The 14,735-nt window shown below is 40.9% G+C and overlaps 1 protein-coding gene across 1 annotated transcript; it reads right to left on the bottom strand.

Moving 5' to 3' along the window:
• Positions 1-5,631: 5,631 nt before the first annotated feature.
• On the bottom strand, positions 5,632-6,573 carry LOC137234608 (probable ubiquitin carboxyl-terminal hydrolase FAF). The gene is made up of 2 exons (XM_067758060.1): positions 5,886-6,573; positions 5,632-5,818 (listed from the first exon to the last, which is right to left on the bottom strand). Exons 1-2 carry the CDS (start codon positions 6,202-6,204, stop codon positions 5,799-5,801), a joined length of 339 nt encoding a protein of 112 aa, XP_067614161.1. The 5' UTR covers positions 6,205-6,573; the 3' UTR covers positions 5,632-5,798.
• Positions 6,574-14,735: the final 8,162 nt, after the last annotated feature.

Below are 14,735 nucleotides of genomic sequence, written 5' to 3'. Positions count from 1 at the left end.
GGAGCCGAACCCTCACTCCTACGATAGCTGAAATGGTTACAAACGCATTTATCTACGTTGCGCCTTAGTTATTGTAAAGTTTTTCCCGATTGCCTTCTTTCGCATATTTTATCTTCCACACATCACATACTTCGTATGTAGTTATGTGTTGAAGTTATGCATGTTTGTATGGCGGTTTCATAGAAACTTGGTTTTTATTGCTGTTTTTGTTCTAATTATAAAACTACGACGAAATAACCAAATGTTGTCTCTTTATATGAATTAATTGGGGATTGCCCGAATTGCTTTAAATGTATGAACATTTATTTCAAGCAATTTTTAATTTTATAATTTATTTAATAATTTGGGAAAATTTTAAACAACGTGACATCAGGACGGACAAGGCGACAGCTGTTTCGATTATACCTTGTAAATCTCTTCAAAGCCTTTTCTCCCGTGAGTGGGAGCCGAATCCGCACTCCTACGATAGTTGAAATGGTTACAAACGCATTTATCTACGTTTTGCCTTAGTTTTTCCCAATTGCCTTCTTTTGCATATTTTATCTTCCACACATCACATACTTCGTATGTAGTTATGTGTTGAAGTTATGCATGTTTGTATGGCGGTTTCATATAAACTGGGTTTTTATTGCCGTTTTTGTTCTATTTATAGAACTACAACGAATTAACCAAATGTTGTCTTTTTATGTGAATTAATCGGGGATTGCCCGTATTGCTTTAAATGTATGAATATTTATTTCAAGCAATTTTTAATTTTATAATTTATTTAATAATTTGTGAAATTTTGCAACAACGTGACATCAGGACGGACAAGGCGACAGCTGTTTCGATTATACCTTGTAAATCTCTTCAAAGCCTTACCTCCCAGGAGTGGGAGTCGAACCTACGTTAGTTGAAATGGTTACAAACGCATTCAGCTAGGTTATACCTTAGTTGTTGAAATAAATGTTCATACATTTATTTAAAAAATACATTTCGGCATTTCAAATGACTTCCTTTGGTGCTACTAACATTACTAGAGATAATTTTATGCCGACGTTTAAGGTAAATACTTAAACAGGATTGTCCCAATCAATCTGAATCATAAACGTATTCTATAGTTTTAAAAATTATTATGCAACATATACCTAAAATTGCATACACGTTGCAGATTCAGGCCCAAATTTATCATCAGGCTGGTTCGTTATTGTCATACCCCGACGCTGATTATAAATTTTTGCAAATTTATTTTATTGGTGATGAAAATCGTGAATTGGATCAACGTTGTGCAATTGCATTGAATACAAGACGAGAAATTATTTGTGAGCTACAAAGGTTTTTCCATCAGCATAACGCATTAGTCCAATTGTTCAAAATTGCTCTCGATCGTATGCCATCTGATTATCACAAAATCGTAATAAGGGCTGATAGAACACCTTTTGGAGAGCATGAAAGGCGATTCAATTCACCGACAATTGATGAGTCTGCAATTGTAATTCTTGGTGATCAGTTTCAATCCCGTGATATTATACTTCATCGCAGAAATGAGCAATTGCAATGTGTTTCGGAACTTCACCTCAGTTACGACGCATTACAATACCCAATATTGCTTTGGAAAGGTGGCGATGGCTACCATATCAATATACCAATGATTGATCCTCGAACAGGTAAATAATATTTTCAGTGTGTTGACATTTCATCATTTGTATAAATTTCTTAAGCCACATTTCGCACTTATTTTCAGGTCTACATGTACAGAAAAAAGTTTGTGCCATGAATTTTTATTTGTATCGATTGATGATTCGTCCACAAGAACAAAATTATATCTTGAGGTGTGGTAAACTATAACATCAGTACATCGTTGATATGTATGCCAAATTGAAACAAAACGTCTTAATTTTATTCGTTTCAACCAAGGAAAATTAAGATCTGAACAATATATTCATTTGCAAGATGCGAAAGCGAATGATGCAAATATTAATGACATCGGACGTTTAACTATATTGGTAGCCCACAGAATATGAACGAATATGCACAAGGCGCAATGTGTTATGTAGAGTTGGGAAATATCCGTGTACCTGTGTGTGTACCTGTCACAGGTACTACATGATCACAGCTGAACGCTGTGATTGCTTCTGAGGAATAGCCGTGAGTGACCGACTGTGATAGCATCTGCACTTCGTTCACAATCACGTTTAATTATAATCTCTATCACATGAGTCAATGAATCTGTGATTCGTGCTGTGACTAATTAGGAGCAGATGGCGCAGTCTCCATGTAAAATCATGCATGTATATGTATTTGGAATGGATATTTTTTTTGCATTCCGTTTTGAGTACGGTTTCTATTGATGTGAATACGTCTGTTACTTACGTTCTGAAAATCGTTTCATTTTTAATATTCTCGTATTGACTGGACTGGGGCGATTTGGAGTGTAGCACTTTAAGCTTAAAGTTTTATAAAAATTAATTATTTATGAAAGATGTAAAAAAAATCCAAAACCAGTTTCCTATGGCAGTTTTTTGAAAAGGTTGATCATTCTTTTTCCACATGAAATATTTGCAAAAGCAAAACATCTTATAAAACATCGACAAGTAATTTGAAGAGACATATGATTCGGAGGCATCCGACCGTACAACTGGAAGAGCTTGCGGTAAATTTTAACGACTTCCAAGCTTTGTTAGTGTCCCTGTGTATGTATGCATTTCCCTTTGCAGGATAAACCTCAACCTATCGAAATTGAACCTGTCATTGATATCACTGAAGAGCAGCCATCAATTTCCAGTGCAGCACCAAAACGGATGACACAATGCAAAATTATAAAACACTATCGCCCAATTTCAAAAGAGGGTTTGAATAGCAAGCTTCTGCAGTTATTTACTATAGACTGACAACCAATTAGCGTTGTAGTCGACAGAGGATTCAGGGAATTTGTGAAATCTTTGAATCCTATGTACGTACTCCCAAGCAGACGGGTAGTTTCCAAAACCATGATTCCTGCTTTGTACGAACAGTGCAGACATAAAATGTAAGGAATGATACAAGGCGGCAACCAATTTTGTATTACAACGGATTTTTGGACTTCAAGAAATATTTCTAGCTTCATTGCTGTGACAGCACATTTTGTATCACCGGAGTTTGAGCTGAAATCCATACTATTGTCGGCTTCAGAGCTCAATATTAACCATACGGCCGAAAACTTAGCTAACGCGATACACAAAATTGTCTGTGACTGGAATGTAGAAAGAAAAATTTTGCTTTCTGTTTCCGATAATGCCAGCAACGTAAAATGTGCCCTTACAACAAAGTTGAATTGGAAACATATGGCTCATACAATGAATTTGATTGTTAAAGATGGGTTGCGTGTAACGGAAGTTGCTGAAATAATCGATAAGATCAAAGGTATAGTTACTTATTTTAAGAAAAGTTCTTCAGTCAACGTAGTTTTTCTGAGCTATAAACGAAACAGTGGCAGGGACCGGTTGAAGCTGATTCAACAAGTTGAGACTAGGTGGAACTCTACTCTTGCAATGATGGAACGATTCGCTGCACTTGAGGAAGCAGTAAAATGTACGCTAGTTATTTTAAACAGGGACCTTTTAACCTTGTCCAGTGAAGAATGGAAAATAGTCAGAGATTTATGTATAATATGTCAACCATTCAAAGACGCTACAGTAACCATAAGTCGCGAAACGTATTGTACGGGATCCCTGGTAATACCGATTACAAATGGTCTTCAGGACGTCTACAGGCATTTTCTAACAAAAGTGTGGCCCGATCCTGTGCGCAAGGTTATAGACATTTTTGTAAATGGTATTCGGGAACGATTGGGCAATATCCAAAAAAGCAACACATTTTCTGTAGCTACATTTTTGGATCCTAGGTTTAAATTATTAGCATTGACGGATAAATTAGCTGCAGAAAATTATAAAAAAATTGTGAAAAGTAATCTTATGGAACTGTACAGGGCAGAATCGGCTCCCTTGTCTGAGAGTGTAGACGAACCTGCAGAATATTTTCTTTCCATTTGGAGCACTTTCGATCAATATGCCAACCAAAATAGACCGAAAGGTAGTGCTGAAGCAAAAAGCATCATTGAAATGCAGCGGTATTTAGAGGATCGAATAGTTTCCAGAACAAGCTAAATACCCTAAGCTAGCAGATTTGGCAAGGAAATATTTATGTGCACTAGCATCTTCTGTTCCATGTGAAAGTTTTTTCGAAAGCAGGCCAAATAGTTAGCGACCGTCGCTCACGACTGAGTGAAAAAAAACTGAGATGCTTATCTTCTTAAACAGTAATCAAACTTTTGTATAACATTTTTAAATTAAACGCATCCAAAAAAAATATTTTACTAAGATTGATTAAATATGTATTTAGATTTAATTTTTTTTCTGTATGTACGAATATATACAATTTTTGCAGTTTTATTTCATAAAATATTTTTGGTGCCTGTATTTAAATGTTAATTGAACTAAAGGCTGACTATGATAAAATAAAAAGAATTTGATAACAAAAAATTGGGTTTTAAAATTACCACTTATTTATTTATTTAGTAGTCTACAAATTTAACAATTAATCAGATTAAATATAGTTACGGATTACAGATAAATTACAGAAGCATACAAATTGAACAAAATTATATTATAAAATATGTATATATTATTAAAGCAGTTGTTGGGATGGACTGTGATGCCGAGTAACAGGAATTGATTATTAGTGCTGTCGGAATGGAATGCTGTTCAGCAGCTAATGTATATTTGTCTAGATGTTGCGATTTATTGGGTTTTAAAAGACGGCGAACCCCCCTAATTATCCACCTCGACCTCCTTATCATGTATGTAAAAGCGAAAATTAAACATTTAATTCCTTTCATTATATATACAATGGTGCTTACAAATTATAAATAACGAGTACTCTACAATAACAACAACCTGCTACAAAAACACCAACCCAAATCTTAAAATTAATAACTGACAACGCCTTTATTAATAGATGAAAAACGATTGCAATAATCTCTTACTTGTTCGGCGCACAACAACAGGTGCCCATCCTTTAACAACTTGAGAAAATCGAAACGCTCCTGTATTTGCATATTATGCGGATAACGTCCATCAATACGTATAGTTTTCCGCTCAACATTCGGCATTTCAGCAATCATGTTGAGAATTTTACCCATATATGCAGTTAAACTGTTCGTAACAAGTATGATGAAAGTATAATCATTTGGCAAACGTTCAATTACTTGTTGGCGATTAAGTGTTTGTTGAGTGCGCGGAGCACGACTGGGCGATTAAATATACAAGCAACAAATTTCGCGTATTAAACGCTGGTAATACTTGACCTAATACTTCTGGCGGTATTTTCTGGTTATGGGCAAGCGTTCAAAAAATCTTTAACACTTTTTAGCCTTTAAACCATTCTTATCGTCCTCGGCAAGGCGCCTTATTAGTTCGAGAAGCCCTTCACGCTGACCCTTATTAGTGGCGGTCATACTAGCCTATAGTAAGAAAACATAGTGAAAATTTGAATTATTCTTAAATATCAAGTAATATTAATTTTGTATTCATATATGTTGAAAGTTTGTATCTACCTGGAATGATTCAAACAGATGATCCATTCGGGCGTAAAATCCCAAGGTAATTTCGCCAAAAGGTCATGCACATTCTTAACAATTGCTTCATGTTTGCTAATCTGTGCACGCCATACTGTATCCAAATCTTCAAGTGTTGAGGCGTGTTCTTTTATAGAAATCGTATTATCTTCTCCGACTTTTCAACATATTGTAGCTGAGCAAGGCGTCTTTCGAGCACAAAACATCAGAAAGTTTGATATAATTCTAGTACCAAATAAAATCGCAATGAAAAAGCCAACATTTTTATATTAAATTGTTTACGTGTACTTACGCTCTGCCGTCAACCAATCCATTTCATCATCGGGCATACAATGCTGTTGTTGTTGTGTACGATGTGAATATGAGCTTAGCACTATATTGATTTCATTTAGCGCATTCATTTTACCATTGAAGCTAGATACGTGTAATAGGCGCAATATCATTTTGAGACGAAACAATTCCAGATCACGTAAGAAATCCTCTTCTCCAGGCAAACGACTTGCTAACACACGTGCCGACTTTACAATACCATTAATATATTCGTTCCACCCCTCCGGTTTGGCTTCACGCTTCAATTCATCATCAGAGAAACTATATAAGAAATCCAGCATAGCATTCTAAATTTGCATAAAGTACTTAGCAATGGTTGCAGCTGATGTCAACAGCTGCTCGTAGCATTGCTCAAATCAATGCAAATGTCAATTGGTTATCCAGGCTCTCGTCGGACGTGCCGCCTTTTGTTTGCAGACCACAATGATACAGTTCCAACCAATCCTTTTAGATTTTTTAATTTATTAAATATGACACTGTCATTTCGATGACAGTATCAAATGTGACATTTTTAGTGGAGAGCAAAAAAAGCTTTGAATGTGTGCGTGAACTATCACCAGCCACCGTCTTGAAGGGTAGCTCTTCCTCTTCCTATGTCACAGCCACAGTCACGGATAAAATACGATGTGACTGAGAGGTCACATTCACAGATAACATTGTTCCTCAAAAATCACGGGATCTGCCAACATTAGTGTTATGTACGAAAATACGGTCGACCGGATCTGTTCATTACATTTACCTGTAATCCGCAGTGGGATGACATCAAAAACAATTTATTTGCAGGACAGTCGACAATCGATCATCATGACATTACTGCGCGTGTTTTTCGGCAAAAATATAAAGCACTTATGGATTTAATTGTGAAATTATATGTATTTGGGGAGGTGCGTTTCCATATGTACTCCATCCAATGGTAGAAAAGGGGATTGCCGCACGCACATATACTAATTTGGCTGGTACATAAAAAAACTCCGGATCAAATCGATAAGCTGATATCAGCTGGAATTCCTGATCACACTGCTGATCCTGAGTTATTTCAAATTGTCGTTAAAAACATGATACATGGACCGTTAGGTGAACTAAATATGAATTCACCATGTATGATTGATGAACAGTTTTCGAAACGATACCCAAGGCAATTTACTGCAGACACAATAACGGACAATGACGGATATACGTTGTATCGACGTAGATCTCCTAATGATAATATGCAACCATTAGAATGCATAACCAGGAAGTTGAAGTTGATAATCGTTGGGTGGTTTCGTATCGTCCATTATTATCGAAAATATTCAATGCTCATATAAATGTGGAATATTGTAATTCTGTCAAATCCATTAAATATATTTGCAAGTATGTAAATAAAGGGAGCGATATGGCAATTTTCGGTCTTGCTGGTGATAATACAAATGATGAAATTACTCAGTATCAAATGGGGCGCTATATTAGTAGCAATGAAGCTGTCTGGATGATTATATCGTTTCCAATGCACGAAAGACATACTGCGGTTATTCACTTGGCTGTACATCTTGAGAATGGCCAACGTGTTTATTTTAATGTAGCAAATGTATTGGAAAGAGCAACACAACCACCAGCAACTACGTTAACAGGTTTTTTCAAATTATGCGAAACTGATACATTTGCGATAACTTTGTTATATTCTGAAGTGCCTCAGTATTTCACATGGAATGTGTCTTCGAAAAAATTTCAAAGACGTACACAATGAACAGCAGTTCATGGGCATCCTGGCATTTTTCAAACAGAAGCAATTGGGAGAATATATACAGTACATCCAAACAATGTTGAGTGTTTTTGTTTGTTTTTTTTTGCGATCAGTTCAATAATTTTTATTTTTTATGATTTTTAGTCTGATCTGATCTAATTTATGCTGGTTTTTATTTGAGATTGTTATTAGTTAAAGTAAATGGCCTAAAATCATTTCAAGAATTGAGAGCAGTCAACGGTCATTTGTGTCAAACATACCGTGAAGTATGCCAACTTTTGCATTTGTTGGAGGATGATGCACATTGGGATTCAACACCAGTAGCGGCGGTTGCTGGTGGCGGATTCCCGTGATGACGCTGTCCCAGTGGCGGCGGAAGGGGGACCTGCGAGGAATGAATAAAATAGTTATGGTTAATACGGTCCGCCAGTTGGACACCACCGCCTCCATTCCCGCACGAATGCAGGGCTGGACGCGAGGTTGTACCAGCCGGAATTTCGAAGGCCGATCCATGGGCTGAGGGGGAGTGACACTTACGGCATAGCGGTAGCCCCTTTAGCTGCTGGACCGGTCGACGGCCGGAGCCGTGGCGGAGGGGAAAAGGGCCGGGTGGTCATAAGGCGGCGAGCCCCCTCCCCCCTTACTTATCTGGGACATGGGCGAGAAAACCATAAAGGCGACCACCCGTTGTCCCGCAAGCAAGGGATGACCAGTGCCGTGGCAGCACCCCCTTTCCCTCTGGAGGTGGGATTGGCTCGTTCGCTGGACATCGCTCACCCCGTGGTTGCACACTAAGGTAAGGTGCCGGGGGCGGTACACCAGCTCTGTCCTTTCCGGTTCATAGGCTGCGAGGAGAAACTGGGACCCGCAGGCACCACGCTACGCAGCTGCCGAAACGGGTCGGCTGGAGCCTTAGCTGAGAGGAAGGGGTGGGGTAGCCCTAAGGCGGCAGGCCCCCCTTACTTAGCTGGGACACGTGCGAGAAAATTATAAAGGCGACAACCCGTTGTCCCCGCAAGCAAGGGGTGACCAGTGCCAAGGCAGCACCCCTTCAACTCAGCTAGTCAGGAGGAGTGACTGGGTTGCTTAATAAAGCAACGACTTCCTCTGACTAACCTGCGAGGAATGAAATGATAACAGCAAATTCATTCTCTTTTATACTGCTTCTGCTATGATGCGAGTGAGAATTGAACCGCTAATTGGGTACTTCAGTTTGCCATTTACTGTGAGTTGGCGTACTGTGTGCATATTATTGTTATCGCCAAATGCTATTCGCATGCATTGGTATGAAGCTGCTGCTGTTGGCTACCTGTACTATGTATGTACACTCTCAGGCGTAGGTGAAAAAGGGTTAGCGTGGGGGTCTTAGACGTAGGAGAAAAAGGGTCAAAGGGGTCATACTATTGTAACGCTACGTTACAGTCCTCTTCCCACTTCGGTTGACGGAAAGCTGCTGTGAGGAAGAGGAGTATCACGCCAGGCCTGGCCTAGCGGTTGTGTGTGTGCCGTTATGCCGGCTTTGCCGGTGTGTATGCGTGCATCGTTTTATTGAAATTTTTTTTCAAAAAATATACAGTTATTCCATATATGCTTAATTAAGTTAATGCTAACATTACAGGTTTAATAAATTTCATTTTCCTTAAAACTAAGATTATATGTATAAAAAGAAAGATTCCTGAGGTAATTTTTTTGTTGGGGTGGCGGAGAGTACTCGACTATTACCTTTTTCGTACTGTACCGCGTCCCCTTTAATGTGTGCCTATGGCAGAAAAAAAAATTTCCCTCTTCATTTTCTCATTCATCATCATTTTTTTTTTTTTTTTATATATATAGTACTTCAACTTTGTTACTAATATAATAATAATAATATACTTACTTACTTACTTAATTGGCGCTTAACCGTCTAAACGGTTATGGCCGTCCAACAAGGCGCGCCAGTCGCTCCTTCGCTCCGCCAACCGGCGCCAATTGGTCACACCAAGGGAGTTTAAATCGTTTTCCACCTGGTCCTTCCAACGGAGTGGGGGCCGCCCTCTACCTCTGCTTCCATAGGCGGGTTCCGATAGAAACACTTTCTTGGCCGGAGCATCATCTTTCATTCGCATAACATGGCCTAGCCAGCGCAGCCGCTGCGTTTTAATTCGCTGGACTATGTTGATGTCTGCGTATAGCTCGTACAGCTCATCATTAAATCTTCTTCGGTACTCGCCATCGCCAACGCGTAGAGGTCCATAAATCTTTCGAAGAACTTTTCTCTCAAACACTCCCAAAGCCGCTTCATCTGCTGTTGTCATGGTCCATGCTTCTGCCCCATATAGCAGGACGGGTACGATAAGTGACTTGTAGAGTATGATTTTCGTTCGCCGAGAGAGGACTTAACTTTTCAATTGCCTACATAGTCCAAAGTAGCATTTATTGGCAAGATTGATTCTTCGCTGGATTTCAGTGCTGATGGTGTTGCTAGTGTTGATGCTGGTTCCCAAATAAACGAAGTCTTTTACTATTTCGAAATTATGGCTGCCAACAGTAGCGTGGTTGCCAAGGCGCATATGCGCTGACTCTTTGCTCGATGACAGCAGGTACTTCGTTTTGTCCTCATTCACCATCAAACCCATCTTTACCGCTTCTTTTTCCAGCTTGGAGTAAGCAGAACTAACAGCGCGGGTGTTTAGGCCGATGATATCAATGTCATCAGCATATGCCAGTAATTGCACGCTTTTATAGTATATTGTTCCAGTGCGGTTAAGTTCTGCAGCTAGTATAATTTTCTCCAGCATCAAATTAAAGAAATCGCACGATAGGGGGTCACCCTGTCTGAAACCTCGTTTAGTTTCGAACGGCTCGGAGAGGTCCTTCCCAATTCTGACTGAGCTGATGGTGTTGCTCAACGTCATTTTGCACAGCCGTATAAGTTTTGCGGGGAAACCAAATTCAGACATAGCGGCATATAGGCAGCTCCTTTTCGTGCTGTCGAAGGCGGCTTTAAAGTCGACGAAGAGGTGATGTGTGTCGATTCTCTTTTCACGGGTTTTTTCCAAGATTTGGCGCATTGTGAAAATCTGGTCGATGGTAGATTTACCAGGTCTGAAGCCGCACTGATAAGGTCCAATCAGCCGGTTCACGGTGGGCTTCAATCTTTCGCACAATACACTTGAAAGGACCTTATATGCGATATTAAGAAGGCTGATTCCACGATAGTTGGTGCATTTTGCAGTATCCCCCTTCTTGTGGACTGGGCAAAGAACACTTAGATTCCAACCGTCGGGCATGCTTTCGTCCGCCCATATTTTGCTAAGAAGCTGCTGTATGCGCCTTACCAACTCCTCGCCGCCGAACTTGAATAGCTCCGCAGGCAATCCATCAGCGCCCACGGCCTTGTTGTTTTTCAATCTGGTTATTGCTATTCTAACTTCGTCATAATCGGGCGGGGGGACATATATTCCATCATCATCGATTGCGGGATCGGGTTCTTCATCTCTGCGCGGTGAATTGCTGCCTCCATTTAGGAGAGCAGAGAAGTGTTCCCTCCATAATCTAAGCACTCTCTGGACATCAGTTACAAGGTCGCCGTTTTCATTCCTACAGGAGTTTGCCCCGGTCTTAAAACCTTCCGTCTGTCGCCGTATTTTTTGGTAGAATTTTCGGGCGTTATTCCTGGTGGCTAGCAGCTCAAGCTCCTCGCACTCACGCCTTTCTGCTTCTGCTTTTTTCTTCCTGAAAAGGCGTCTCGCTTCTCTTTTCAACTCACGATAGCGTTCACACACTCCTCTTGTCGCGCTCGCTTTTAACGTAGCCCTGTAGGCAGCGTCTTTTCTTTCGGTTGCAACGCGGCATTCTTCATCATACCAGTTGTTTTTTCGTGGCCGCCGGTAACCAATTTTTTCCTCGGCCGCAGTATGAAGTGCTTTGGAGATATGCTCCCACTGCTCCTGTATTCCTTCAGGATGAGTTGTGCCCTCAGAGAGCAGGTGTGAGAGTCGAGTTGCGAAATCATTGGCAGTCTGTTGTGATTGAAGCTTTCCGACGTCTAGCTTTCCTTGTGTTTTTTGTTCCTTGTTTTTAGCCGCGTTGAGGCGGGTGCGTATTTTGGCCGCAACGAGATAATGGTCCGAATCGATGTTAGGTCCTCGGATCGTTCGCACATCTAAAACACTGGAGGCATGCCGTCCGTCTATCACAACGTGATCGATCTGATTGCGAGTATTTCGATCACGAGACAGCCATGTAGCTTGATGTATCTTTTTATGCTTGAACCTCGTGCTTGATATGACCATGTTACCATAATAATATAACAATGTATTAATTTCAAATAAATAAATTCAGTGCTTAATCCTACTTTTATCTAGCTTTTCTCCTTGACTGCTGCTTCTCAGTCGGTGTATCTCATCAGGCGTTTCATCCCCGCTATGGTCACCAGCGCGTGATCTTTTGTCTTCGCTTTCACCCTGACTTGTTGGCCCTTCCAGGAGACCGTCCAATTTTTTGCTGCGTTCAGTGTGGCGACGGCTTATTTTTAACTCCCTAAAGCACGTTTCTGTATCCATCTTCTTTTGTTTTTTTTCTGGTGTCAGTGCTTCTGTATTTGGGTTCGGAGCGCGTTTGCTTTGGATTTCCGTCGGCGTTTGTTCGTCGCTCTGCGGCTCTTTTATGGCCATCAATGTGTCGACCAGCAGCGGCCCGTAAAAAATTTGCACCCGTTGTATTTTGGCCTTGTTGGGTGGCCATGGAGTTGCTTCAAATGGGGGCGCCATGGGCGGATCGGCTTTGGCGAGTCTGGTGGGGCTGGTTGGCGGTTTTTTCTGCCCATGCTGTCGACCGTTTTGCGTTTCCTGGAAGGAATAAGAACGCGTGAGTACTGTATTTTAAAATTCTCACTGCTCCAAATCTTGTAAGTGCGCGTGCACCGGTTGTTTGTGTTGTTCGACGTGGGCCAGTTTCACCGCTCCACCAGCAGGTATGGGCCAGAAAATTTCGGTGCGAGTTTTTGGGAAAAGCTGTTTGCTGCAGAGGAGAGTGGGTGATGTCGTTTCATCACTCTGTCTCCTATCTTTGGCTTCAACGGCCTTCCGCGCAAATCGTAATATTTCTTCTGTTGATTGGAAGCTTCTTGCAGGTGGGTCTTTATTTCTTCCCATAGCTTGGTGATGGATATCGGTACTGTAGGTCGCTCCACTAGCACTGCTCCCTCCGTTCGTATTTGTTGTGGTGCTATTAGGTTCCGTCGGAAGTTTATTTCCACCGCGGAAGCTTGCGTGGACTCGTGGCTTGCTGTATTCATTGCGAACGCGATTTGGGGAATCTCTTGATCCCATATGCGGTGGTCTTCCTTGGAACGCTGCGCTATCGTTGTTTTGATGACCCGGTTGGTTCCCTCCGTCGGGTTCCCGTGGGGTGCGTATGCTGCCGTGAACTTATGTTCGATGCGGTGGTCGCTCGAGAATGATTTCAATGCTTTCCCCACGAACTTCTTCCCATTGTCAGTGAGGAAGGTCTTCGGGCAACCAAATCGGTATATTATTCTTTATTTCAGCGCTTTGTTTGTTCTACGTTACCAATGTTGATTTCGCTGGACTCACCAATTCATCCTACACTTCCAGCGGTACCTTTAGCTCCAACAATAACAGTTACCGATACTGGGGTTGTTGCTAACGATACAAGTGTACCTGGAAAAAATAGTACGGGCTCGATAACCAACGCTATAACGGCCGCACCTTCCCAGCTCTCTGGTGCGCTATCCGCTACTCCTTTGCAGGTGACTGCTGTGCCACCTCGTAGGGCTGTATTTGTGTCCCGATTACACGCCTCGCTTACCGAAAATGACATTGCTAATTACGTTTGCTCTAAACTTGGTGTTGCACCCACTAGTAACATCAATGTGTATAAATTTAACTTTAAATATGAGAGAGACATCTCCTCATTTAAAATATCCCTTTCAGATGAATATTTAGATAAGGTACTTGATTCCTCTTTTTGGCCCAAGCATACTGTGGTTCACTTGTTCACGAGAAAGGCGAGGGCCGAACCTGTTTTATTACAGCCAAAAAACGGTATGACGAACACAGTAATAACAACACAAAGGTAATTGCTGATCTGTCCCCTCTTCTCATTAATTACCAAAATGTTCGTGGTTTACGATCAAAACTTGTTCCATTCTTCCTTAATTCTTTCAACTTTTCTGCACAAGTTGTAGCTTTTACGGAGACCTGGCTAAAGCCTGATAATTACAATTCTGAGGTTTTTCAAATAAATATGCTGTTTATCGGCGTGATCGCATCTCTAGAGCGGGAGGTGTCCTTATTGCTGTTGAATCTAACCTATCGTCTGAGTTGATTTCGCTGGACAATATCTCTCATATCGAATTCATAGCAGTTAGGCTTCCATTCGGTAGCTATAGCGTAATTGTTTGCTGTTCGTATATACCACCTCGTTCGGATATGGATGTTTATGCTAGTCATAGCTCGGCCATCTGTGATTTGCATTCGCAGTTGGGAGATAACGATCGACTTGTTGTTGTTGGTGACTTTAACTTGCCAACAGTTAGTTGGGTTAATATAAGTGATTCAAACTTTTTAACTCCCACTGCTCAACATGAGTTTCTCAATTGCTTGTTAGACTCATCTCTTTTACAGATTAACAATGTTCCAAATAGTGGAAATAAAATGCTGGATTTAGTATTTGTGGATGGGTCGGTGCGTACTGCCCTTACGCGAATACCACCTTTATCCCTTCCAGAAGACCCTCTTCACCCTACGCTAGAGATATCACTTGATATCAGCCTACCCCGTAGGATTCAAGTACAGTCTCGTCCCCGATCTAGATGCTTCTACAAAGCGAATTTCATTATGCTCAATGATCTGTTGGCTTCCCATGATTGGTCGGATCTCTATGCTTGCACTGATGTCGATTCGGATATCTCTATATTTTACAGTACGCTTGATGGCTTCTTTGATACCTGCATTCCTACTCGCTATACCCTATGTTCGAATAAGCCCCCTTGGTTTTCAAGGCAACTTATCAGACTTAGTAACATTAAATCTAGGCTTTATAAGAGGTTCAAGAAATCTGGAGCATCTGCAGACCTCTCTAAAT

This window comes from Eurosta solidaginis, chromosome X (assembly GCF_040869045.1).
Source record: "Eurosta solidaginis isolate ZX-2024a chromosome X, ASM4086904v1, whole genome shotgun sequence".
NCBI lineage: Eukaryota > Metazoa > Arthropoda > Insecta > Diptera > Tephritidae > Eurosta > Eurosta solidaginis.
This window is presented reverse-complemented; position numbering and strand designations above follow the sequence as displayed.